Source organism: Chelonia mydas, chromosome 7, assembly GCF_015237465.2.
Source record: "Chelonia mydas isolate rCheMyd1 chromosome 7, rCheMyd1.pri.v2, whole genome shotgun sequence".
Lineage (NCBI taxonomy): Eukaryota > Metazoa > Chordata > Testudines > Cheloniidae > Chelonia > Chelonia mydas.
In genome coordinates, this window is record NC_057853.1 from 66,263,267 (window position 1) to 66,288,879 (window position 25,613).

A 25,613-nucleotide genomic window follows, 5' to 3' on the forward strand; every position below is an offset into this window, starting at 1 on the left:
CTAAGGTCTCAGGCTGTTAGTAAGAGGACTGTTCCTTCACTGCCTGCAGGAATATGCCAAAGGTATGTACTTTTAGACTGCTTATATAATTATTGTTAAATGTGTTTACTTGAGGGGTCTCTAGGAAAAGACTTCATTTTGCATTGGCTCGATAATGAATAATCAGATCTCTTTCCCCAAAAGAGGTTTCTCTTCTCTTTGCTAATAAGATCTTATCGTTTGCGGGAAGGCCACATCTCCACAGTAGAATTTGGCTCAAGACTACACTTCAGTCAAATGAAATCTCTATTTGAAGATGCAGTATTCTCAAGTGAGCTGCATAGTCCAGTCCTTTCTACAGATATGCAAACCACTTTATATTTTGAATAAGGCTTGTAAATGAACTTTTTTTTTTTATTATTCATCTTCATTTCAATTTGTGAAAAGAAGGAAGAAAATAATCACTTGTGCTGTTTACACAGCCCTTGTCTGGGGCTGGGCCTCCAGACTTGGAAAAAACCCCATGATACTGATAAGACAGGCTAAACTAGCAGGACATGGATCATATGCTGAGGCTGTCAACAGCATGACAAACACAAGAGGAACTCAATCTATGTTATTTAAGGCCACTTCTGTTTGCAAGAAAAACCATAAATGTTGCAACACCTTTATATCTGTTGAGCTAACACCAGTGGGAGGTGACCAGTAAAGACATTTCACTCTTGCAATTATAACTGGAATAGTGCCAGAGTTGTGGGTGCTAGCAAGCTACGTGCAAATGGACCAGATCCTCAGCTGGTGTGGCTCTACTGATTTCTGTGAAACTATGCTACTTTACACCAGCTGAGGATCTGGCCCAGAAAGCCAAATCCTGGTCGTACTAAAGCAAATGTGCTTACTGCTCCTTACTTTGGTGAGATCAGCATTTTACCCAAACAGAGAACATTTTTGGAAAAGTGTGATAGTGAAGGACCAGTCTAAAAAACTGTCGTCTTTGTGAAGCTTTGATTCCCATTACATACCATGTTGTTTGATTACAGTTCTTACTTTTGCAATGTAAGAGAATATCATTAGATCAACATCCTCTTTTTAAAAACACTTTGCCCAAATTTATGTTGATATACCACTAGTTGACAAATAATTGTAACTACAGCTAATAATCCTACATGTAAACACGAGATCAATAAACATACTGCAATTTAGAGGAAGTAAAGCATTGTTTACATATCACAGTGCTGAATGTTAGCCATGAGCCTGGAAGGAAGAAAATCCAAAATTTTAAGATAAGCAGAGAAGGCAAGAAGGAGAAAAACAAGAAAGACAGATCAAATCCAAGATCAATTGGAATATTTTTCTGGCAGATGTAGTCAAGCGTGAGCTCATCTCATGCTGACTGGAAAATAAGTGTGGTTGTGTGGTTCCAAGTTAAATGTCATAGAGTAAGATTTTAAAATGTAGTTTAGGAATATTTATGGCACTTTTCCCACCATACGTATTCACTGATTTGTGCCCTAATATATTAAACAGCTGCGGATAGCTTCAGCCTCTTCCTTAGCAAATCACCAAGAGTTCTTAGGTAAGCTTCCTAGGCTCCATTGTACCTGGGTATTAAGGAATGGTTGGACTGGTGATGTGCTCTGGGACATCAAGGAGGGCCTTGTCATTAATCAATCAGGAACTCCTTCATCAACCACAAGACGAATAAAATGTCCCTAACAACAGAATGAACCCTCAGGGACTGATCCAAAGCCTCATGGAGTCAATAGAAAGACTCCTGCTGTCTTTTGTAGGATTTAGGTCAGGCCCTAAAAGAGACAAAATCTGGTATGATCTAGCGTCTCTATCAAGAAGCTATTCAGGAGTGTTTTCAAGGTTCAGCCCTATCTTTTAGGCATCAGGAAGTCTTCTAGAAGCAGATGGCATGCTTCTTACTGCATCTATGTTTAGCTGACCTTATAAGAAAGGTCCAGAGCAAGGCTTCTGAGCTTTCCTCTTTCCCAGGATTCTGATTATGGCATCCTATTTCGCAACCTAGCTTGACAACAAAACTCATTCAGTTAAATAAGGCATTACAACCTAGCCATGTAAGCACCTGTTTACTGAGCACATTGACCTGGCTGTGGGGTTTACTCTGAGATATGCTTTGTGGGAGCGTATGGCATAAATGGCATAAAGCTACTTGGAAGTGAAAGTTACTTTTAAGAGCTTGGAAAGTTTCCGTCCCTGCTGTTTTAATTCTAAGAAAATTTGATTACTGAACAAACCCAGCATGCAGAGTGGTTTGTGAGTGATAAGTACTTGCATCACTTAATTTCTGCTCATCTCTGGTGCAAGACGGACAAACTAACTCTTCTTAGTCTGACCTGCTTACACAGAACAGGCCACTGCTGAGGCAGCCATCTCTGAGTCTCTTGGCAACTGTCCCCAGGAGATTTTATATTGGTTCTGTTTCATTAACACAGCTCTTGGCATTTTGCCCTGGGCAGCGTACTGAAAGCCCAGATGGCAAGCAGGATTTCTCCATATACTTCAGTGTCAAATGGGTTTGAAAATAAAGTTTTTCTCTTCAGTGCCCTCCTCCACAACCTGGGTGAAGCTGAGCTGAACTCAATTGTGAGATTTCTCTTTGTAATTCTCTACTCTGTATGTGGTAAGAAGTGTGAGACCTTGTGCAGGTGGGAGAAAGTCTTCATTTAATCCTATTTTTTAAAAGGACTGCTTTAAAAACACTTCCAGGTACTTTAGTTTAATTTGCAAAATGTATACTTCAGTGAGTATACTTTTCCTGGTTAGGCCACAGATTTGGAAACCAGGAGACCTGAGGTCTATTGCCTGCTCTGCCACGCACCTGCTGTGTGACCTTAAGCAAATCTTGTCACTGTTCCATGCTTCAGTTTCCCCACCTGTAAAATGGGAATGATTATATCCTCTTTTGTAAAGGGATTAGAAATTTATGGAGGGGAAAAGTGCTCTGCAGGTGAATTCCATTTATCTGAATTTCAATTATCCCTACAGCTTAGTTACCCAAATGAACAGTGTGTCCCCCATGTATTTAATGAATTTGTACTAGCTTGTCAATTAGACTCATAGTGCCTTTTGGCACTAATCAATGGCTTTGTATTTGAAAGGCTGTTACGGTTTCAACAGCAGGTTGGCAGAATGGCAACAAAAACTCTAAAGTTTTTAACACTAAAGTTGAATTTTGATCTTTTTAAGAAAGTATAAATATGAAGCAAGCATCAGCATTATTCAGTTTTCCCCTCATATCAGTGAAACTGCACTTATACCACATCTTAGTGATAAGGCTGAGAAGCTATGTGAATCCGCAACTAAAAATAGCACTTCGGTTTATCCGACTACCCAATTATGTGATAAATATCCATGCCATTTTGGATTAATGGAATTCACTTGTATAAAACAAACTATTGTTTTTGTCATTATTGCGCTACAATACCCCCTGGAAAATTTGACTTTCAGAGATCATAGCCGAAATAATTGTGACTCTTTTCCTATCTTTTATGGGGCTTAACTAGCCCAGAAAAGAAATGGAAACTGGGCTTGATCTAAAGCCTGTTAACTCCATGGAAGTTTTACCATGATTTAACAGGCTTTGGAATCAGGTCTGCTATCAATTCTATTTTTTTAAAATCTTTTGTGAATAGATTAATACTGGGGTGTATTTATATTGGTGGAAAACTTGCAGGACACTGTTGGTAGATCCAAACATCCATCGTATATCTTCACCACCACCCTCTTGTTAATCTGCAAAGTTCATGAGTCATGTAAACTATTTGTAATTTTTCAAACAACAAATGTTTCAAGGCTCTTTTTCCTATTAAAACAAAATCAATGGCACCAGCCCAAAGTGCATGAGCAATGGAATGTGGAGAGAATATTTTTTGAATAATGAAAAATGTCCTTTAAAAATCTAGAATATTTTTTTAAAAAAACAAAACAAAACAGTGCCCATTAGCAAAGATCGCTTAGTTAGTTATCACCTGAATATATTTTTCACAGTACTGTTTTCTTATTCTGTGGTGAGATTTTTCTTGCCTGTTTCTTTCCTTCCTTTGAAAGGATAAACCCACCAGTCCTTCCTAAGAGGTTGCATCCTAGCTCCCAGCACTACAAAGATAGCTGTGCAGAGCTGCACTTGGGAGCATGCCCACCTCACTGTGACTGGTAGCCAAAAGCTGTAATGAGCATAAGTTGTGGGTTTGATTTGGAGTAGCACCAAGGCACCTTTATGCCACTCTGTGCTGAAGGCCTCTAGCTCATGAGGAGCTGGCACAAGGGCTCCATTCTGGCAAACTCCCACCCCCACTGGTGTACGGGGGTGTTGTAGGTGGTGAGGAGGCATGGTCAGAGGGCACTAAGTTAGAGCAGTAACTAACTAAACTGTAACCTACATCAGAGGCTGCAAAGTTCACCAGCTGCCACAAAATATAGGGTTTGCATTAGGGAGTTCCTGCCCCAAGTGCAAGGATAAACTAAGAATCAGGACTTGTGTTCAGAATCTGAGTATAAACAGAACTATGAGCAAGTGATTGTTCCTTTCAACTGTGGGGTAAAGGTATAAATATGTTAACAACGCTGAACTTGAAGAAACAAAAGGATTATAACAGTAAAATGAAGGCTTGCCCCTTGGATTGGCAGCCATATCTTGCTGAAAGGACGCACGGGGCAACCCTTAATACTAGGATGTAGTTAGCTGTGAGAGATTAGTCTGTACGGTATGGAGAAACAGGGTAAGTCCCAATATCCTAAGTACCTGCCGTTTTTGAAAATCCTATCCAAATTGTTATTTCTTTGGCACTGTGTGTGTGCACACATGGTGTTTTGAAAACAATGAAGCGGTCCTGCTGATGAGCCATTTGTCTGTGATGTCTAAATATTGACCTAAAGTATACAAGACCCTTCATAATGCTGTTTTTTCCTCAGGGAAGAGCCCATCCTCTTGTCTCTATCCTGGGTCTGACTCTATCGTCTCCATTTCTCTTTCTCGTCAATTTTCTCCCTCTTGTATTTTAAACCTTTTTCTTAGCAGTAGGAGATGGTGCTGGTGATGAGGAGCTCTTAGTGTCCCTTTCTTTACTTCTCGGGTTTCTTAGAAGGGACAAGAGACTGGTTATCAACTCCCAATGTAGCTTACTGCTTCGCTGCCTTATTGTGAAAACCTTGCTGGCACACCTCTGCTAACAGCACTGCGAGTGCTTTAAGCTGGTAGTTGGATGGATTTGTAATGATGCCTGCTTCACTTGCCATTGTTAAAAATACCCATCTATATATCTGGGGCCTTATCTATAGTTACGGGCTACTTTAACTAATTATGCAATGTTGACTATCTCTGCATGTTTCCAGGGAGCCTTTACCATAGTGCAGCAGGAGTTTAATTGTCTGAGGCAGGACTTATTCTCTCTCTAATATCCTCATGACAGCAACACAATGCAGGATTGGCAGACAACTCCCTGCCTACCATTCTCTGATGGCTCATAAAACTTGTTAAATTGTCAACAAAGTATTTAACAGACCCATAGGATTGTTTAAACTAAAAGAATCTTCCTTGGAATTCATGAAAATAAAGATATTTACACAGTATGCTGGACTACTGTGTACATTTTTAGATATGGAGAGAATGAGGAATATTGACCTGTGGCTAGAACAGGGAACTTAAGAGTTAAGATTCCTGTGTTCTATTCCCAGTTCTGCCATGATTAACTGTAGCTTTAGAGAGGTTGTAATCTCTGTCCCCCAGTCTAATAACTAGTTCTCAGGCATCGAAAGTGTGTAGAAATCTTTTGTGTGTGTGTGTGTGTCTAGGTATGTTTAAAAAAAAGCATATGTTAAATGGGGATTTCAGACAGCTGTGGTTCACAGTGAGTATTTACACTGGGTATATAGGTATTTGTTCATATTTTTTGTTTGTTTGTCTGGTTAACCTACTTTGTCAGTTCACAAAAGTAGAAGTCTCAAGACAGCTTTTTCTTTCTATTCTTTATTTTTAGGTTTCAAGGATCAGAAGTTCTAAAGGGGTGGGGGGATTACAGAAAAGAAGCAAAGCTTGTGCTCTCACACCCTGTTCTTTAGTACTAGGTATGGCCCTATACCCTCCTAGATGCTCTTACTCTTAACAGCACAGGACTGTTGTTGTTAAACTGCCTCTTAACTCTTCAGGTGTGCCTTATATACCTTTACACTTAGAGCAGAATTTGTCAAGAAGTTAATTCTCTATGCTCTAGTGCTTGAATGAAGCCTCTGCACCCCTTTACTAACTGCTTAAAAAGGGCAGTGCCAGCACTGAGAGATCTGGCAGCCTTGGTTCACAGGCAAATGTAGGCACCGCCTAAGGTATTTAAGATTACTCATGGTGACTCCACTACTGCAGCAAGGGGGCTGGCAACTGCTCTCTCCATTTATGTAAGAGCTATCAGGGAGTCTTTCCCCCCCAAAATACTTTGAATTTAGCAGCTCAGATATTTTAAGTGGTCGTGCTCCTTTGGAGCAATGTTAAGACATGACAGAACACATTTTCAATCTCTTAATATTACTGAAATGTCCAACAATAGACAGATATATAGTGTACAGTAGAGTGAAAGCTGTCAAACCACAGACAAATTGACTACTTATTAGAGGTGGTCTAAGAAAAATGGAGCAGAATTTTACTCCTTATATTTGGGGAACTGCATAATACAGAGTCTCTTGGTCCAGTGCATTAACGTCTAGTTAAAAAGTTAATTATACTTCATTACAGTAACAGTAGATATAAAAGACTTCTGTTTTGAGATAAGAAAATGTTATCTAGGAATCCTTCTAATTAACCTTCTAAAACTTCTATTGTATCCGACTTCTATGTATTGTTAATCAGTCTGTCAGAAAATAGCTGCACTTAGTAACATCAACAAGTTCTCTGTCACCTTAAATTAACAGAGTAAATTGCTTCACTACATATTCTGGCTCAGATCATTGCACATCATCCTGTACAATGAGGCCACTTGTTAGTGTTCCTGCAACTTAGGGACATTGCCCTCTGATGTGGGAAGACTGAACTAGAGAAAAACATGTAGGTGGAATTTTAACCAAAAATGTTGGCGAAAATTGTTTATTGAAAGCCTGGGAAAACAGTTCTAACCTAGAACAGGCAGAGACTTCTCCACACTACGTAAGTAAAGTGTCTCTCTGCTGATGTGGAAGAAAAACAACTACCAAAAAAAGGGTAGTTCTGACTTAATCCCTATTGCCAACAAGTGTGGTGGGGTTTTCTTTGGGTGGGAGTGGAGAGGAATTGTGGTTTTCAGTAAGAAGCAAACTGAACACATGATCTAGGTAAGGCTGAGATTTTGTCATGGATATTTTTAGTGCAAGTCAGGGACAGGTCACGGGCAATAAACAAAAATTCACGGAAGTCTGTGACCTGTCCCTGACTTGTACTAAAAATATCTATAACAAAATGGGTAGGGAAAAGGGTCCAGCACACATCATTGCTGGGGCCCTGGGGTCCCCCACAGCAATGGGGCAGCTGCAGGGTCCCCAGCTCGGCACTCCAGGGGCCCCCACCATCTATGGCTCAGAGTTCCAGGATCTCCTGGCCGGCTGGGAGCTCCGTGGCTGAGAGCCAGGGGGGCCCCCCCACAGGGGCGACTTGTGGTAGGAGCACAGAGGGCCAAGTGCCCCTTCAGCTGGGTCAAGTGCCCCCAGCAGCAGGTCCGGGGCCAGAGCTGGAAGGGAAGAGGCGGAGCCAGAGCCTCTCCTCTTCCAGCCACGCTGCCTGCTGCAGTGCAGCAGCTGACTGGGAGAGCACCTGCCTGTGGCAGCAGCAGGCTGCCCCCCGCCTAGGCTCAGCTTCTGGGGGCAGGAGCTGACTCTGAGCGGGCTGGGGGGGCTCCGACTCGCTCAGCCACTGTCCCAGAAGCCAAGCCTGGGTGGGAGACACCTTTCACGGCAGCCAGGCACTCTCCCAGGCAGCTGCTGTCCTGCACCAGGCAGCATCTGGGAGTGGCTCTGGGGCCTGGCTGCCAGGAAGAGCAGCTGAACATGCCAGGGGGAGCTGGCACAGCAGGACAGAGCCTGCACCCCTCCCACCCAAGGGTAATGTGGGACGGGGAGAACACAGGGGCCTGGGCTAGGGGCGGCAAGGAGTCACATGGGGAGGACACGTCCTCCCCTTTAGCTGGCGCCTCTTTGTGTCGTTCCCACGAGTCACCTGTGGCCCTCTGCCATCCGTGACTTCTGCAACCTCCGTGACAAAATTGTAGCTTTAGATATAGGCCATTAAACAACAAACTGAGGGCAGTGATATTTGGTCTCTGACCCAATCTGGACTGAATTTTGCAATCACAAAGTGAGATGCTCCATGTTCCCGTACTAATTTCTTGAGCTATCAAGTGAGCCCATATCTCAAACCAGGCATTTAATAATAGCTGTGATACCACAAGACTGCCTTGGCATGAGTGCACTGGCTCACATAACAGGAAATGCATTTTAGATCATTCACAGCAACTAAACACATACGGTGGATCCACTTTCTGAGAACAAGGTTGAAATATATTCGCCTCATTTGCCTCTTTCCCAATCCTTTATCTCCGCTTCTTAGGCGGAGGCTTGTAGGCTAGCAGGTGGGAGAGAGAAGCTATACCAAAGAGGAAGGTTTGGATGAACCATCGACGTTGAACAGAGCTGTCAGTGATGCCTTTGGTCCTGCAGTAAAACAAAGTTAGATTTTATTTAACATACTATATGCTCTCCATAAAAGTGGACTGTGAAATGGATCTAACGCAAGACTGATCATATTAATTGAGGTTTACAGTTCAAAGCACCTTGATGTGAGGAATGTTTAGTAATGAGGCTCAACTTTTACCCTCCATTTAACACAGTCCTCTGTACTACTAATGAAGACTTGTTAATCACGATCACTAGACATGTTTTTCTGACATTTTAACTCAAGTTATTGATACTGTCAATGTTAACATTATGTACAGCCTAAGCCTCATTTCCTGTATATACTGAAGTGCAAAATAAGCATGGGGATGAGACATTTGGCATTACTTGTGTAAAGTAATCATGAAGTCAAGTACAGTATGCTAAGCAAATCCCTACATGATACAGAGTTTATTAATGTATTTTCACTATGGAAAGAGCTTTTCAGTCACAGTGGCAGCCTGGAGAATAGACAGCAAATTAAAGTTACACACAGACCTCGTCTTTTGCTATCTTATGAAGCAGGAATTTCAGGGGCAGTGATGAGTTAATAATGTGAACAGATAAGACTTAGCAGCAATAACAGGGATCATGTTTCTTAAACAGTGTGAAACTTTTTTCATATGGAACAGCTGATTTGCATGTGGAAAGTTGATTCTGTGGAAACACTATTAGCTAAACAGACTAATGCTTTTCAGTGCTTTATGTAATGATTTCAGGCTACTTTGTCAGTTAAAGAAATGGGCTGCACAGTGATAGTTAGCAATTCCAAGAACAGTACATCACAGTGTAGAGGGAGCAATACTAACCCAGATCCATTGAGATTACACTGGAGTAGTTTTCTCAACTGTCTATTAATTAAAAAGTTTGCAACTTTTGTACCGACTATACATTTCCAAGGTAAATTCAAACAAAATCAACACACAAGGCACACTTAACGCTAACTTAACCTCTTGAATGTTCATTAAAAGATCCATGACCTCAACAGGTGCAGGGTTGGCTAACTATGTTGGTGTTTCTCCATACGGCAGCAAGGAGGAAGAGAGATAATCTGGTACAGGATCAAATTCTGGAGTGTGGTCTGGAGCAGACTTCACTGCTCCACAAACATTCTGAAAGCCTATTCTTCACTAGCCAGCGCTTGCTACTGATGGAAGCACACCTGCTAGTTAGTCTAAGGAATAAGACAAGTCTCCAACCCTCTCCTTCCCCCATCAGGTGCTATTGCTTTGGAAATCATAACTTTCACTGGTGAAACCATCAGAAAAATGGCTTCTTCCCACGCTGCAGCTATTTCCAAGAGCGTAAGGCTAATAGTGTCAAGAGAACTAGCATATGCTTTAAGTCACTGTAGACTAAGTCTGGGAGTGCACTGAGATTCATTAAAAAACAATCCCCAAAAATGTGAAGCTCTAACTTTTTTCTGCCCTTCCTTACAATGAGTGGGGAAAGGGTAAATAGATAATGACACAAAAGCTCCTGACAAACTGGTCAGGAACTAAGTGAAAAGCTCATTATTGGAGGTATAAAAATAGCTGATGGGCTAGACTCAAGTTCTGATTTAACATGTGTAATAGAGGAAGCTTTAACTATACACACTGCCTCAACTTACTTGGTGCTTCCTCTACCAATTTCAACAAAAATATCCTAATCCTATTTATACTGTTGGGCCCTGTCTAGATGAGGAAGATGAGCAGATAGCAAATGTGTTAGCTAATACCTGTGAACATGTTTTTAGTACCTACTGTAAAGAAAGCCAGTGTTTAAAACACACTCGCTCTATACCCTTGTAGTCCAAACAGGGCTTTAGCGTTCCTGACTTTTTTCTGCATTCATTGACAGTTTTTCAAATACTGCAACTTGCTTATGCAAGATTACACTCTTGCAAAAAGTGTGTGTATGTATATTATAGGCAAACAAATACTTTCTACCCTCAATGAGAGTTAACTGTTCCATTTCATTTCCTGTCTCCTTAGTAATGTCTACAAGTACTACTGGAAAGTGGATGTTCATATCATTGGAACGATATTAACAGCATCTGCGTGAGCAGAGGCTTATCAGAAACAAGGTGTTAAGTAAGTACTCTCTATTTCTTCCTCTTCATAGCACTTCACATTTTACTAATGTTTTATTAAACTTAAGTGCTTCCTGTAGGGTGCAAAACCTAGAAGGGGTTGTCATACCTACTATGTCTGACATCAGGCAGATGCTCTTGTAAATTTGTGCATAATCTTAGGTATTTTTAACAGAGAGAGAAGCCTGCCCTTTCTACCTTTTAAAACTGGGAAGTTATATAACTGCAAATAGGCATCACTTCATACTCTACTTTTAATTAAATCAACTGAGGACAACTTATTTTTTTTTTTCCAAATACAAATAATCTGAGGGCCATATCCAGCAATCGTTACATGGACAAAACAAAAGCACTATTTACTTTGAAGTTTTGTCTGAATAAGGAGTGCCAGACAGCCTGTGACAAGTGGAAGAAGAGCATGTGTAGGTTTCCAGAACACTGCATGAGACTGTCCTTCCCTTTCCCAGTACACATGAACCAAGATGAAAGCAAGACTGCAACTTGGCAGAAGAGTTACATAATAAGTTTTTAAAAAATCAGTTGAAAGTATTAAGTTTCAAAAGTATTGCTGATCAACATGGGGTTCAGAGTGAACATAAGAACGATTACTCTGACTGTAGAACCTTCACAATCTTTTACTCCTGAGCCATATACATGTTTGTTTGAGTAGGGCTGAACTTCTGGACCCTGTGACTGATGCAAATAGAATTCCTTATATTCCAGAATTCCTTTATACACTTACGCTCCAATACGTCTATTAGTCTATAAGGTGCCACAGGACTCTTTGCCGCTTTTACAGATCCAGACTAACACGGCTACCCCTCTGATACTTTATACACTTTCTAACTTCACAAAACACCACTAGGTGGCAGCCTAGTCCCACCGAGCCCCACGCTCGCATTTTTCACAAGATGTATCAGCTCTATTGATGACAAAGATGCTGAGAAGTTATTTTACAGAATCACAGAAATGTAGGGCTGGAAGGTCCTCAGATCCTGCCCCCTGAGCCGAGGCAGTACCAAGTAAACCTAGACCATCCCTGACAGGTGTCTGGCCAACCTGTTTTTAAAAATCTTCCATGATAGGGATTCCACAACCGCCCTTGAAAGCCTATTGCAGATCTTAACTATCCTTATGGTTAGAAAGTATTTCCTAATATCTAACCCAAGTCTCCCTTGTTGCAGATTAAGCCCATTACTGCCTGTTCTACCTTCAGCTGACAAGAAGAATAATGGATTACAGTCTTCTTTTTATAAGATTTGACTGTTAGGTCTCCCTCCTGAGTCTTCTTTCCTCTAGATTAAACATGGCCAGTTTTTTAACCTTTCCTCATAGGTCAGCGTCTCTAAACCTTTTATCATCTTTGGTGCTCTCTTCTGGACTCCCTCCAATTTGTCCACATCTTTCCTAAAGTGTGGCACCCAGAATTGGACACAATAGTCCAGCTGAGGCTTCACCAGTGCCGAGGAGAGTGGAACAATTACTACCCTCGTCTTGCATACAACACTTCTATTAATACATCCCAGAGTACAAACTTTTTTCCAACTGCATCACATTGTTGACTTGTTCAATTTGTGGTACACTGTAACTCCCAGGTTCTTTTTCAGCACTATTGCCAGCCAGCAAGTTATTCCCCATTTTGTAGCTGTACATTTGATTTTCCCCTGTCTCCAACCCCCGTCTTAAGTGTGGTTGTCTTTATTGAATTTTATCTTGTTGAATTCAGACCAATTCTCCAATTTGTCAAGGTCCTGTAAATCCTGTCTTCCAAACTGCTTGCAACCCCTCCCAGGTGTTATCTGCAAATTTTATAAGCATACTCTTTGCTCCATTGTCCTAGTCATTACTGAATCGTACCTAAACCAGGAGAGATCCCTGCAGAATACCACTAGGTACACCCTCCCAGTCTGACAGCAAACCATTGATTACTTTTTAAGCATGGTCTTTTTGACAGCTGTGCACCCATCTTAAAGTAATTTCATCCTGACCACATTTCCTTATGTGCTTATGACACTGGTGTGTGAGACTGTATCAAGAAGCTTACTAAAATCAATATTTCAAATCTACAGCTTCTCTCCCATACACTAGGCCAATAATCTTATTTATCTTTGTTTATCTTTGAGATCTATTTAAAGAAAAGCCCCTAATTTGGTCTTAATATTTGAAATTATGTGAAGGGACGTGTCCTTACTCTGGTGTAGGGGAGATCAACCAGCTCTTCAGGGCCTGTTTAGCACTAAGGAGGCAAACCTGCAAGGCTTGTCCATCCTGGAGGGGAAGGAGCTTAAAAGGGGAAGGGGCAATGAACAGGAAGAAGGCTATTCCACTTCAGAGACTGCTGCCAACAGATACTGCCGCTTGTGACCATTGCCTTTTCAACTGACCTAACTGGCAGCAAAGCAGTAAGTCCCTAGAGGGGCAGAAGGTAGGCCCCACTAAGGTGGTAATAGACTCTGATAGACCATGCTCATAGAGCTGAATCCAGAAAGACTGCCGGAGAGACGGGCCATCTTGGACTCTTTTCATCCAGATTCTCTTCTCTCATAAGGGAAAGAGTATAAATGATGGAAAGGGGGAGAGGGGCAGGGGCAGGTGTCAAGGGCTCCCTTGACCCCTCCTCTCCAGACTTACCAGAATTGTTTTTATTCTACCTGTCGATATGACTCTTTTCTATAGCACTCTGCACTATAGTTAGATTTGGAAAGATTAATCAGTAAATGTCAGTAAACACCAATTTAATCAAACACACACAGACCAATAAAAACACTTTTAATCAATAATAACTGAAATTTGCAGATAAGTAAGAAAAATGCTGCTTGAGAACTCAGTTTACGGATATTTATTTACTTGGTATATTTTGACAACTAGTGTTAAGGGTTATAAGGCTTTAATGTTTTGAATCTCAATGCCGCTCATTAAAAAATTCTGATACTTTTCAATTTCCCACAACTGAAAACTTAATTTGATAAAAATAAAAAAAATGTTTAAAATCCACAGACTTGCTCAATTGTGAAAGTTTAAATGTAATAGAAAAAATGCTTAAACTGATAGACTTGGCAGAATTGAAATTTGTTTTTTAAATGGCTAACTGAAATATCACAGCACCACATGGGAGATGAACTCTTCCTCCCAAATTCCCCTCAGTAACAGTGCCTGAAGTTAGGTTCCTAAACTCATATTTACCTTTTTAGGCTTTTTTTTTTAAATTTAAATCTTGGCCATAAAATCTAAGAGAGGAATTTAGAAAACCACACACAAACAACTTACTTGCATAACTTGATACTGTACAATGCTTCAGCTATATGAATTCCCCAGGCAAGCCAAAACCTGGTAAGATAAGCACACACATTAGTTTTAATGTTGTTGAAAATTAGGACCACACTGTGACCATAATGCAAAAGATTGAAAGAAGATATTTAAGAAATAGAGAAGCTAGCTTTCTGCTTTTTCTAGAAGACAGATACGTTTGTAGTCTAAGGGCAAGAGGCAGCGTCTCTCTTAACTGTATTCTAAGGACAAGCTATGAAGTTCAGGTACAGTGCATCACCTAAAGCACCTGGTATTCATCCAAAACTTTTCATGGTATATTTGTGAAATAGCAGATACTGAGCCAAATCCTACAGTACAGTATCAGGCTCAACTTTCAGTGAAGACAATACACGCTTGCCTCACTACAGAATTTAGCCTTGTATTTATTAGAGGTGCAATCCAAGTACCAGAGAAGTCAAATGGTCAGCTTTTCATTGGATTTATAGTTACTAGAAGTTTTATTAGCTTTAGTTTATAAACAGGTGGTATGAAGAGATCAAATACATGCCTAATTTGGCATTTAAGAAAAGACTAGCTTTTCAAATGAGTCAAAAGTGGTCAGTCTTCAAAGTGGAGTAATGATGAAGCAATTTGAAGCTTTTAACAAAGCCCTTCTAAAAACAGGTCTATGAAATCGTTTTGGTCTGTGTTGATATGCTCTTGTAATGTGCCCTTCTCTTGTATATTGGTGCCCAGATACATGCTTTTCTGAACTTGTAGTATTTGTTCACCACCAATTTTAATGTGTAGCCTTGTTCCAGTTAGGAGCTGTGGATACCAATCTGGCATCTGAAGCAACACACCAAGGCACACAGAGTAATTTTTATCTAGATACTGAGGCCTTGGCCACACTTACAGATGTACAGCGCTGTGAGTTAAGCCCGCCTTTATACAGGTGAGTTGGGAAAGCACTGCAGTCTGTCCACACTGACAGCTGCCACCGCACTGTCGTGGCCACATTTGCAGCTGCATTGGGAGTGGTGCATTGTGGGCAGCTATCCCAGCATTCAAGTGGCTGCAACGTGCTTCTCAAATGCGGGGCATGGAGAGTGACAGGGAGCGTGGGGGGAGAGAGAGTTGGTTTTTGGGGTGCTGAGAGTCTGTCAGCACGCTGTCTTGTAAGTACAGACCCCACTCCCTCCCCCGCCTCTCTCTCACTCACTGAAAGCAAACGGCAGCTGTTTCTTTTTTTTCTCATAGACGAGATAAGCAGCCTGCGGAACGGACCCCAACGCCCCCCCTCCCCAAGCAAACATTAGCTGTCGGCACTCCAAACGGAGCCCCCCTGCCTGCCTTTCACTCATTCAAAGCAAACAGTAGCTGTGTTTGTTTTTTTGATAAACAGCCCCCCCGAAAGGGAGCTTTGAAACTGCACTTCCACATCCGGAGTTCACAACAAAACAAGAGAGAATGCTTCAGTTAAAAGGATTATGGTGAGTTTCCATAATCAGTGCGTAATAACGTTACTCCCCGTTTACGCTGGAGCGTCTCAGCCAATGCGCAACACCTGTTAATCCTCTCGGGGAGGTGGAGTACCAGGAGCGCTCCAGCCAGGGAGTCAGAGCGCTCTACGTGCCTTGAGCTCTACTTTACTCTCCGTCCACACTGGCAAGGCACGTAGAGCGTGCCCTGGCTGGAGCGCTCCTGGTACTCCACCTCCCCGAGAGGATTAACAGGAACTGGCCTTAACAAGTTTTATTCACCTAGACTTTCACCACCCCTACCTCCACTGAGGTGAAACACAAGCCATTAAAATGTAACAAACTATCAAATTAAATTATGGAATCTTAAGTAGGGGGTGGAGATGGAGAAACAACAATGTAAGTAGCAAAAACATTAGCTTTCCAAATCCAACTTACCCATTATATAGCAGTTTGGGGTGGTTGTCCACTAAATATTTAGTAAAATGGCCAAGTTGTCCCAGATTCTCGTAGGGTATTGTTGAAGGTAAAAAGACTACCCACTAAGAGAAACATACACTTTAGTAATCCCAAAATTCTTACTTTAAGGAGAAAACATTAAGCTTGAGACTTTAAATTTGATTCCTCTCATCCCTCCTCAAATTTGCTTGCTATTAAATTGGACCCTTATACATGCTGATTTCACATACGTGTGCTATTTTCTCACCTTTGCCCATTTCTCCCCCCATCCTTAACAGGCAGGCTACTAGCCCTCTAAGACAGAGGTGGGCAAACTATGGCCCGTGGGACCGTCCTGCCTGGCCCTTGAGTTCCCGGCCCCTACCCTGCTGTTCCCCCTCCTCTGCAGCCACGCCACTGCACAGGCAGCGCTCTGGGCGGTGGGGCTGCATGCTCCTGTAGGGCAGCGTGGCACCATGTCTGACTCCGGCTGGCTGGTGCAGCTGCCAGACATGCTGCTTTGAGCAGCATGCTAAGTGGGCAGGGGGCCAGAGGGTTGGATAAGGGGCAGGGAGTCCTGGGGGGCAGTCAGGGGACAGAGAGCGGTTGGAGGGGGCAGAGGTTCGGGCGGGGGGCAGTCAGGGAATGGGTTGGATAAGCGTGGGAGTCCCGGGGGGCCTCTCAGGGGTCAGGGTTGTGAATAGGGGTCAGGGTTGTGAATAGGGGTCAGGGAGCAGGGGGTTGGATAGGGTTGGGGGGGTCTCAGGAGTGGGCAGTCAGGTGACAAGGAGCAGGGGGGGGTTGGATGAGTCGGGGATTCTGAGGGGGGCAGCCAAAGGGCGGGAAGAGGGAGGGGGCAGATGGGGGCGTGGGCCAGGCTGTTTGGGGAGGCACAGCCTTCCCTACCTGGCCCTCCATACAGTTTTGCAACCCCGATGTGGCCCTCGGGCCAAAATGTTTGCCCACCCCTGCTCTAAGATGACTGCAACAAAAGAGGTGCTCTTAGGCTGGGGGATCCAAGCAAAACAGGCTTATGACTGCATTTCTTGTGCTAGTTACACCAGATGTAGGGGCTGAGGAGATGGAAGGGATGAATGGTAAATGCACCAAATGAATCATTAACAGACAGGAATTATGCATGATGTTTGACAGGCAAGATAAATTGTCTGTGGTATTGAAAGTTCAAAATCTAACTTGCCAAGTTCCGTAAATGCTGATTAGACACTGAAGGCGTAGGAGGAGGGAGGGAAAGCATAACAGCAGTATCATTATACAATAGCTTTGGTTGGTAACCAGTATGTCAGAACTTGCACAATGCTTGAGTTGTGCAAGTGCAATACTTTTTCCCACCCCAGAAATGTTTTGAGGAGGAACTGGAAGGTAGGGACACAGGGCCAAAATAGAAGGGAACAGACAACAACCAAGTAGGGGGAAAGACTGGGGAAGGGTGAGGGTAGGAAAGAAAGGTAAAACAGGCAGGCAGGGACTAAAATTGTGCAGTGCTGGGACAGAATGAGTTTTTAAATGGATAAGGCCAACTTGAAATCTACTAATTTCAAGAAGTGGTTCAAGAGTATTTTTCTGAACCACTCCTGCTGATCTTAGTAATCTAACTTTTTAAAATAATTCTCTCATGCTTGTTGCTTTGGGAAAGATCCATACAAACAAAAGGAAAATTACTGTACGAAGGAACCAAAGAAACAGACCATAAATGGCTGTCAAGTACACAAACTGAACTTTCCCTCTCGTGTCCATAGTATTCTTGGGTGTTAGTTGAAACAGTAGCCAATGTCCATTTTTAAATATAAGACTGGTTTAGTCACTGTGCCCATACAATCCTTAGTCTCTTTGGGCTCGTTTACACTGGCACTTTACAGTGCTGCGACTTTCTCACTCAGGGGTGTGAAAAAGCACACCCCTGAGTGCAGCAAAGTGCAGATATAGACAGTGCCCCAGCGCTGGGAGCCACGCCCCTCCTGAAGGTGGTTTTTTGTTTTGTTTTTAAAGATCACTGGCAGAGCTCTCTCCCAGCGCTCTGCCGCAACTACACAAGCCACGTTCAAGTGCTGCCATGGCAGCACTTTAACGTTGCCAGTGTGGACTAGACCTTTGCTAAATCTGCCAACAAAAGTCCAAAACATAATGGTACTTGCAGTTGTCTCAATGAAACTCAACCCATCACCACTTTTTTCATGCAATTTACTGATTGGCCAAGTGTAATTTTGGTCTCTACTCACGTTAAGAAGTGGTTTTACCAATACACACTTCTGTCTCAGCTTACACTATGTGGAAATTCTAAAGTATTGGAAACCTGTCTCCCCTTCTGCATATTCAAAATTTGCATTACCAGTGCAATGCTTCACCTTCTTCTCTATTTAAAGATGTGCAGTCCATCTTCAAATTCCCTGCTGGATCCCCACTCACTTCAGCATTCAGTTCAAAATTGAACTTATTTTATTTTATTTTAAAAAGCTTATTTTAAAAAGCTTTGACGGATGTGCTTCTCCTTCGTGCACAAGCTATGTCTTTCATTCCTCAGTTCGAATGAACCTTTTTCTGTACAAAATCTGGCCAGTGGTGCCTCTGTCTGCAATTTATTTATTTATTTTTATTCCAACTGTTGGTAATACTGGTTCAGCTCTCCTACATTTAGAACGGGACAGAAGGCTACTGTACACAAGTCTCCCAAGGTCACCGGTGTTTGACACTACGCCAATTAAATGTACTCTAAGCATGTTTAACTGTCACGGTAGCAGGAGCTTTGCGTGCACAAGAAGAGTGCGCTGCTGGTAGCAGGGGAAGATGCTCTGCTCTTTGCAAGAGTGGGATTTTTTTTGTAGACATACAAAAATCCCTACTCTAAACAAGCCTTATGTAGATGATAGTATTGATCGGCCATTCAGGTATCTTTACCAACTTCACCATCTCCTGGCAAAGTTTCTTTCTGCTGTCAACTCTTGGGGGGGGGGTTATATCCCACTTGCATAAACAAACGAGGTGGGGAGGGGGGAAAAATAGCTACCCCTAAAACAACTGCCCTTATGCTGTTTTCTTTTTCATCACCTCATAAATGCAAGCAACCACCTCACTCTCTGAGCTCCCACCACCCCCGCCTCAGCCCTGCCCCGCCCCAGCACCTTCTATCCCCCAATACTCACCTACCGCCTGCAACACGCCCCCTATCCGCTCCCAGCGGCCCCCCCCCGCCTCATCCGTGCCCCACAACCGCCACCCCCACCATTCCCCTTAGCCCGGCCCCCACACCCCTCCCGCCGCTGACTGCCCGGCGACTCACAGCGAAGTAGCCTATGGAGACGGCGATGACGCCCATCCAGAAGCGGCTGGCGCAATGGAAATAGCCGCCGGGGGGCGCCGCCATTCCGGCGCTGGCCTCGAGCGCCGCTCACAGCTTCGCCCCGCGGCTGCGGGGCCGAGCGCCGTCACTGTCGCCCGAAGTGAAGGGGGGGAAGCGGACTGTTTCACCCGGACCAGACCATTCCCGCTTGGGCGGCGGGGGGAGTGAGGACAATCAGGCCTGAGCTCGAACCTCTCCGCTGGGGAGGCTGGTCCTCTGTCAGAAGCCCCGCCCCTCGCTGGCTCTGGTGCTGGCAGCTCAGTCCCGCTGCGGAGCACGGTTGGCGTCCCAGCGGGGCGGGGCGGTGCAGGGTGCATTCGAGCTCCCCGGGGCTCGCTGGAGGGGGCTGCGCCGGGCGCGTGGGAGCTCGCCGGAGCTCTGTCGCTCCTGAGTTGTATGCGTAGAGCGCCATGTAGAGGCGCTCTATGCATATCGGTCTGCTTGCTGCACATGCCCTAGCCTCAGACAGACTCGTCAGGGCAGCACGACTTGCTTGTTGCGTGCGGTGAGTTCCATGCTGCTGCCAGCCTCCGCCCTTGGCGCAGGGAGTTTGTTTATAAACAGAGGCATGGTGATTAAGGTGACAAAAGGCTTGTTCTTAAATTAAAGATCCTTTGATGATCCTGAAAGCATTGCCAGGCGCTCCAGTTGAAAGATAGGCAACAAAGGCTAAGACTAAATGGGCAGTTCTCAGAATGCAGGGGGGTAAATAATAAATAGTGGTGTGACGCCCTCCCCCGTGGGAGGGTCTGTACTATTCAACATGTTCATAAATGATCTGGAAAAAAGAATAAACAAAATTTGGCAAAATTTGCAGACGATACAAAATTATTCAAGCTAGCTAAGTCCAAAGCAGACTGTGAAGAGTTACAAAGGGACCTCAGAACACTGGCTGACTGGGCAACAAGATAACAGATGAAATTCAGTGTTGAGAAATGCCAAGTAATGCACCTGGCAAAATATAATCCCAAGTATATATACACAAAATGATGGGGTCTAAATTAGCTTCTAACTGTCAGGAAAGAGATCTTGGAGTTATTCTGGCTAGTTCTCTGAAAACATCCGCTCACTGTGTAGTGGCAATCAAACAATGTTAGGAATCATTAGGAAAAGGCTAAATAATAAAACAGAAAATATAATTGCCTCTATATAAATCCATGGTATACCCACATCTTGAATACTGCATACAGATCTGGTAACCCCATCTCTAAAAAGATATATTAGAATTAGAAAAGGTACAGAGGAGGGCAACAGAAATGATTTGGGGTGTGGAACAGTTTATGTATGAAGAGAGATTAATAAGACTGTGATTTTTCAGCTTGGAAAAGAGATAACTAACAGAGATATGATAGAGTCTATAAAATCATTAATGGTGTGGAAAAATTGAATAAGGAAATGTTATTTATTCCTTCACATAACACAAGAACTAGGCATCACCCAATGAAAGCAATAGGCAGCAGCTTTAAAACAAAAAAAGAAAGTATTTCTTCACAGTAAACCCATGGAACTCATTGCCAGGAGATGTTTTGAAGGCAGAAACTATAACAGGGTTCAAAAAAGAACTAGATAAGTTCATGGAGGATAGGTCCATCAATGGCTATTACCCAGGATTGGCAGGGGTGCAACACCATGCTCTGAAGTGTCCCTAGCCGCTCTTTGCCAGAAGCTGAGAGTGGGTGACGGGATGAAGCACTTGATGATTACCTGTTCTGTCCATTCCCTCTGAAGCACCTGGCATTGGCCACTGTCAGAAGACAGGATACTGGGCTAGATGGCCCATCGATCTGACCCAGTATGGCCATTCTTATGTTCTTATATATAACCCAGATGTATCTGACCCCCCACTGTAACCCACTAGACCACACTCCCTTCCCAGAACCCAGGAGTCCTGATGGAATCTCCCTCTCTCTACAGAGTTAGGGCTTGTCTACATTGGGAATTTACAGCGCTGCAACTGTCTCACTCAGGGGTGTGAAAAAACACATCCCTGAGCGCAGCAAGTTTCAGCGCTGTAAAGCGCCAGTGTACACAGTGCACCAGCGCTGGGAGTCACGCTCTCAGTGCTGGGAGCTATGCCACTCGTGGAGGTGGGTTTTTTTTAGCGCTTTCTTGGTTTTTTTAATGGGTTTTTTTAAGGTTTTTTTTAGCTTTAGCATTGCCAGTGTAGACTACCCCTTAGTAACAAAGTAAGAACATACATTAAAATTGTAAACCTAACCAGTATCCCTTAAGTGACTTGCCACAAGATGTCAGAACATGTTAGTATTAGAGCTGAGTGGGTCTAATATTTAATTTTCTTTCTTTTATATAGGAATTATATATAATTCCTATATATTTAGGAATATATATTATATTATATAATTCCTATATAATTAGCTGACAGTGCTCCTGTCAGCTAATTATTAAATTATCTGCCAAAAAACTAGAGTTTTCAGGTCCCTAAGTGACCCCTGGAATCATGCTTAAAGTGCCCCCCTCTACAAATCTGAAATGGTGCCCCAGGGTTGGGGTGGGGCATGGGGTCTTAAATCTTTGGTAACAAAGGCAGGTTTTTTACAAAGTGCCTGTCTACCTGCATATTCAGATTTGCTCAGGCAGGTGATTTTTAATGCGGGGGGTATTCCCTGTGAATCCCACATTGTGTTCATCCCCACCATCAACTGCTTCTTGTTGCTGTTCTCTCTCCCCTCTGACATGGGTTCCATGTAGCTCCCTAGGGAAGACTTGTGTCAGCTTGAGCTTTGAGCAGATGCAGCTTGCTGTCACCCTGGCTTCTGGGGTTAGAGCCACATGTCTTCCTGCTAGCTTGGGAATTCAAGAACTTGTGCTGCTGTTAGACCACTGGGCTGGATTTTGCAGGTGATTTTCTGAATAGAAACATAAATCCACTCTTGGGATAATTAATTGTAGAGTGAATCTGATTTGAAGTAAGCATTGTGGCCCAGGGTAATGAGCAAGTAGTTGTAAGTAGATATCCTGGCTTTCACTCTGGGCAAGTCAACTCGGCACGGATCCATATATGTACTTAGGCTCCTAACGTCCACTGATTTCAGTGAAAGTTAGAAACCTAAATACCTTTCTGGATCTGGGACTTAATTTCCACACCTCAGTTTCCCCCTTTGTGAAATGGGGACCATCAAAGGAGTGCTCTGTGTGTTAATTATTTAATCTTGGTACAGTTCTCTGAACATGTAAATAATAATTATTAGTGAGGACATTACAATTAATAATCTCCTAATAGGGCTAGGACCATGTTCCAGATTCTGACCTCAAATCTGTATTTGTACAGGTCCATGAGTTTGAGGTAGGAATTCAGGCCCTATGTTGTCTTTGCAACAGGTGTAGAGACTATAGTTTCCGTTGACTTCATAGTACTACCTTTCCTTACAGAGAGAATTTGCATTTGATTATATCATGGGATTAGGGATGGGAGAAATTTAGTATTAGATCAGGGGTGGCCAACCTGTGGCTCCGGAGCCGCATGCAGCTGTTTAGAAGATAATATGCCACTCCCACTAGGAGCTGACTCTGGGGGAAAATGGTGGGTGCTCAGCACCCACTGGCAGCCCTATCAGCCCTCCCCCAGTGCCTCCTGCCTGCCAGCAGCCCCCCAGTCAGCGCCTCCTCCTCTCTCCCCTGTGCCTCCCGCCCGCCGCGATCAGCTGTTTTGTGGCATTGAGGAGGCTCTGGGGGGCAGGGAGAGAGGATGTGGTTCGCAGCCTCCCTCCTCCCTCCCCCAGCACCTCCTCCTCCCTCCTGTGCCTCCTGCCCGCCGTGATCAGCTGTTTTTTGAATCACAGGAGGGTGCGGGGGGGAGGGGAGGATGAGCGAGGACAGGGCTCACTCAGGGGAGGGGGTGAGAAGAGGCGAGGCAGAGATGGGGACTTGAGGGTAGGGGTGGAGTGGGGGGCAGGGCCTGGGATAGAGCCAGGGGTCCAGCACCCCATGACTGGCACCAGTGTCTCCTTGAAAAAGCACACAGTGACTAGCTGGTGTGAAAATTTTTAATCAAAATTTTTCTTAGACCATCTAACAATTGAAGGCAAGTGCAAACAGAAAAGAAAATACGCAGATGAAAATCTATGCTTCCAACAGGAGTGGCAGAATAAGTACTTTTTCGTTGAATGTAAGACCATGTGTCTTCTTTGCTAGATGTGTATCTATCAGTTAAAATCTTCAAACTTGCAGCATCATTTCACTTCAAGCCATGCACATATGGATCAAGAATTCCCACAAGGTTCTAAACTCCGCACTTCAAAACTGAAAACTTTGAAAAAATAAACAGATGTAGAAGCCCAGTTCTTCACCAGATTTGCCAACCAATCGCAGACTGTAATGTTAGCCTCCTAGGATGTGGCCTGGCACGTAGCCTCTGCGAAAAAGCCCTACTCTGAAGGCAACGTTGTAAAAACGTGCCTCACTGATGTGATTTGAGTCCTGTCACCAGAGAACAAGAATCTACAGTAGAAAATTTCTGGCCTGCGGCTTTCACGCCACACAATAGAAAGCAGAATCTCCGACCTGAACGGTGACATTGCATCGCAACTGCACTTGCAGCTTCAACAGTATGAGTATTTGAGCATCACTTTGGATGAGTCGTGCCATGCACAGGATAAACCTCAATTATCTGTATTTGTCCACACTGTGTCTGACGACTGTATGTGTAAGGGAAGAATGCCTCGCTATCGTGTCACTAAAGTACAGAACTCGTGGATGAGATCTAAAGGAGGTGTTGATGTTGGTAGTTGCGAAAAGCCACTTGCCTTTACAGAAGCTCACTGCCATTGCAACAGATGGGGCTCCGTCCATGTGGGGATCTGCGAATGGATTAGTAGGGCTTTGTACATCTGACGAGAGCTTTCCTGAATTTTGGACATTTCATTGTATTATTCATCAGGAGCAACTGGTATCTAAAAATCTCAAAATCTGATCATGTCATGAAACCTGTGTTCCACATTGTGAATTTCATTCTCTCAAATGCACTCAATCACAGACAATTTCAAAATCTAATTGAAGAACTGGTCGAAGATGACTCCCCTGACAATTTGCCATTTCACTGCGCAGTTCAATGGCTCTTGAGAGGTAAAGTTATTTCCCATTTTTTCGAGTTCCTGAAACCAGTGCAATTGTTCATGGAGGAGAAGCACAGAATATACCCTGAGCTTACAGATCCTGGGTGGGTTCTAGACTTGGCATTTCTTTCAGACATGCTGCTGCATTTGGATAAACTAAATGTGGACTTGCAAGGAAAATTCTGGTTGCTGTCTGATCTAGTGCAAGGCGTATTTGTGTTCATGAATACACTGCAGTAGTTTCACAGACAAATGCTTGAGGGAGAACTGACACACTTTCCCTCAATGTCACAACTTCAAGCCAGATCAAAAGAGAATGCAGCAGAACTCCTAAAACGGAGCACAGCTAGATATACGAGTGTGATTAAAGATCTTAAGGACAGTTTTGAGGAAATATTCCAAGATTTGCCGCAGAAAAGACCTCAAATCAGATTTCTGATTGACCCATTTAGTGCTGTAGCCGATTATCTGAAGCCCCCTTTAATTGCTGAGGAAGCAACATCCCAGGTGGAAATAATAGAACTTTTGGAAGATGACAGATTGAAATCTGTTCAGAAGACAGAGGGGACCCTTACTTTTTGGAAATCTGTACCAAAGGATAAATACCCCAACATCAGAGGTGCAGCCCTAAAATTAATCTCAATGTTTGCCTCGACCTATCTTTGTGAGTCTCCTTTCTCAACACCCCAACATGCGAAATCCAAGCACCGATCCATTTTGACAAACAGCCACTTAAGTGAACTGCTGTGTGTGGGTACAACTGAACACAAACCAAACTTCAAGGGAATTGTTGCAAGCAAAGATTGCCAGAAGTCCCACTAAGTAAAAGATTAAGTTGTTATTATCATTAACTGTATATTATAAATGTATAATAAATATACATTATCAACTTATACAATGATTATGTGTGGGTATATATATATATATACACACACATATACATATATGTATATAATCATTACATATTACTGTGGCTCTTTGGCAATATACAATATACATTGGTAAATTCTGGCTCCACCCCTGAATTAGATTATTCTACAGCCTAATAGATCCCACTACCCAGAGCTTTCCCCATTATTCAGTATTTTTCCCTTTCTTAATTTTACCCCATTATTCTTAGTTATGCTCTTTGTACCATCTTAAGCAGTTCCTCTCCATAGCCTCATCTCCACTCTGTGATCCACTCTCAGAGGGATCTTCTCCTTAGTCACCCCCATCATGGACACGCTGGTGTCCCTCCTCCCCCACCCCCAATGCTTCGCTGGTCTTGG

General features: G+C 43.3%; 1 protein-coding gene and 1 long non-coding RNA gene across 2 annotated transcripts; one reads left to right on the forward strand and one right to left on the reverse strand.

Moving 5' to 3' along the window:
* LOC122466570 lies at positions 1 to 25,613 on the forward strand. Its single transcript, XR_006292198.1, has 4 exons — positions 1 to 62; positions 10,650 to 10,748; positions 14,818 to 14,951; positions 23,295 to 25,613. It is a non-coding gene; the product is annotated as an uncharacterized LOC122466570 (long non-coding RNA).
* TMEM254 (transmembrane protein 254) lies at positions 5,959 to 19,650 on the reverse strand. Its single transcript, XM_037904044.2, has 4 exons — positions 19,211 to 19,650; positions 15,916 to 16,019; positions 14,015 to 14,074; positions 5,959 to 8,673 (listed from the first exon to the last, which is right to left on the reverse strand). The coding sequence occupies exons 1-4, from the start codon at positions 19,292 to 19,294 to the stop codon at positions 8,553 to 8,555; spliced, it is 369 nt and encodes a 122-aa protein (XP_037759972.1). The 5' UTR covers positions 19,295 to 19,650; the 3' UTR covers positions 5,959 to 8,552.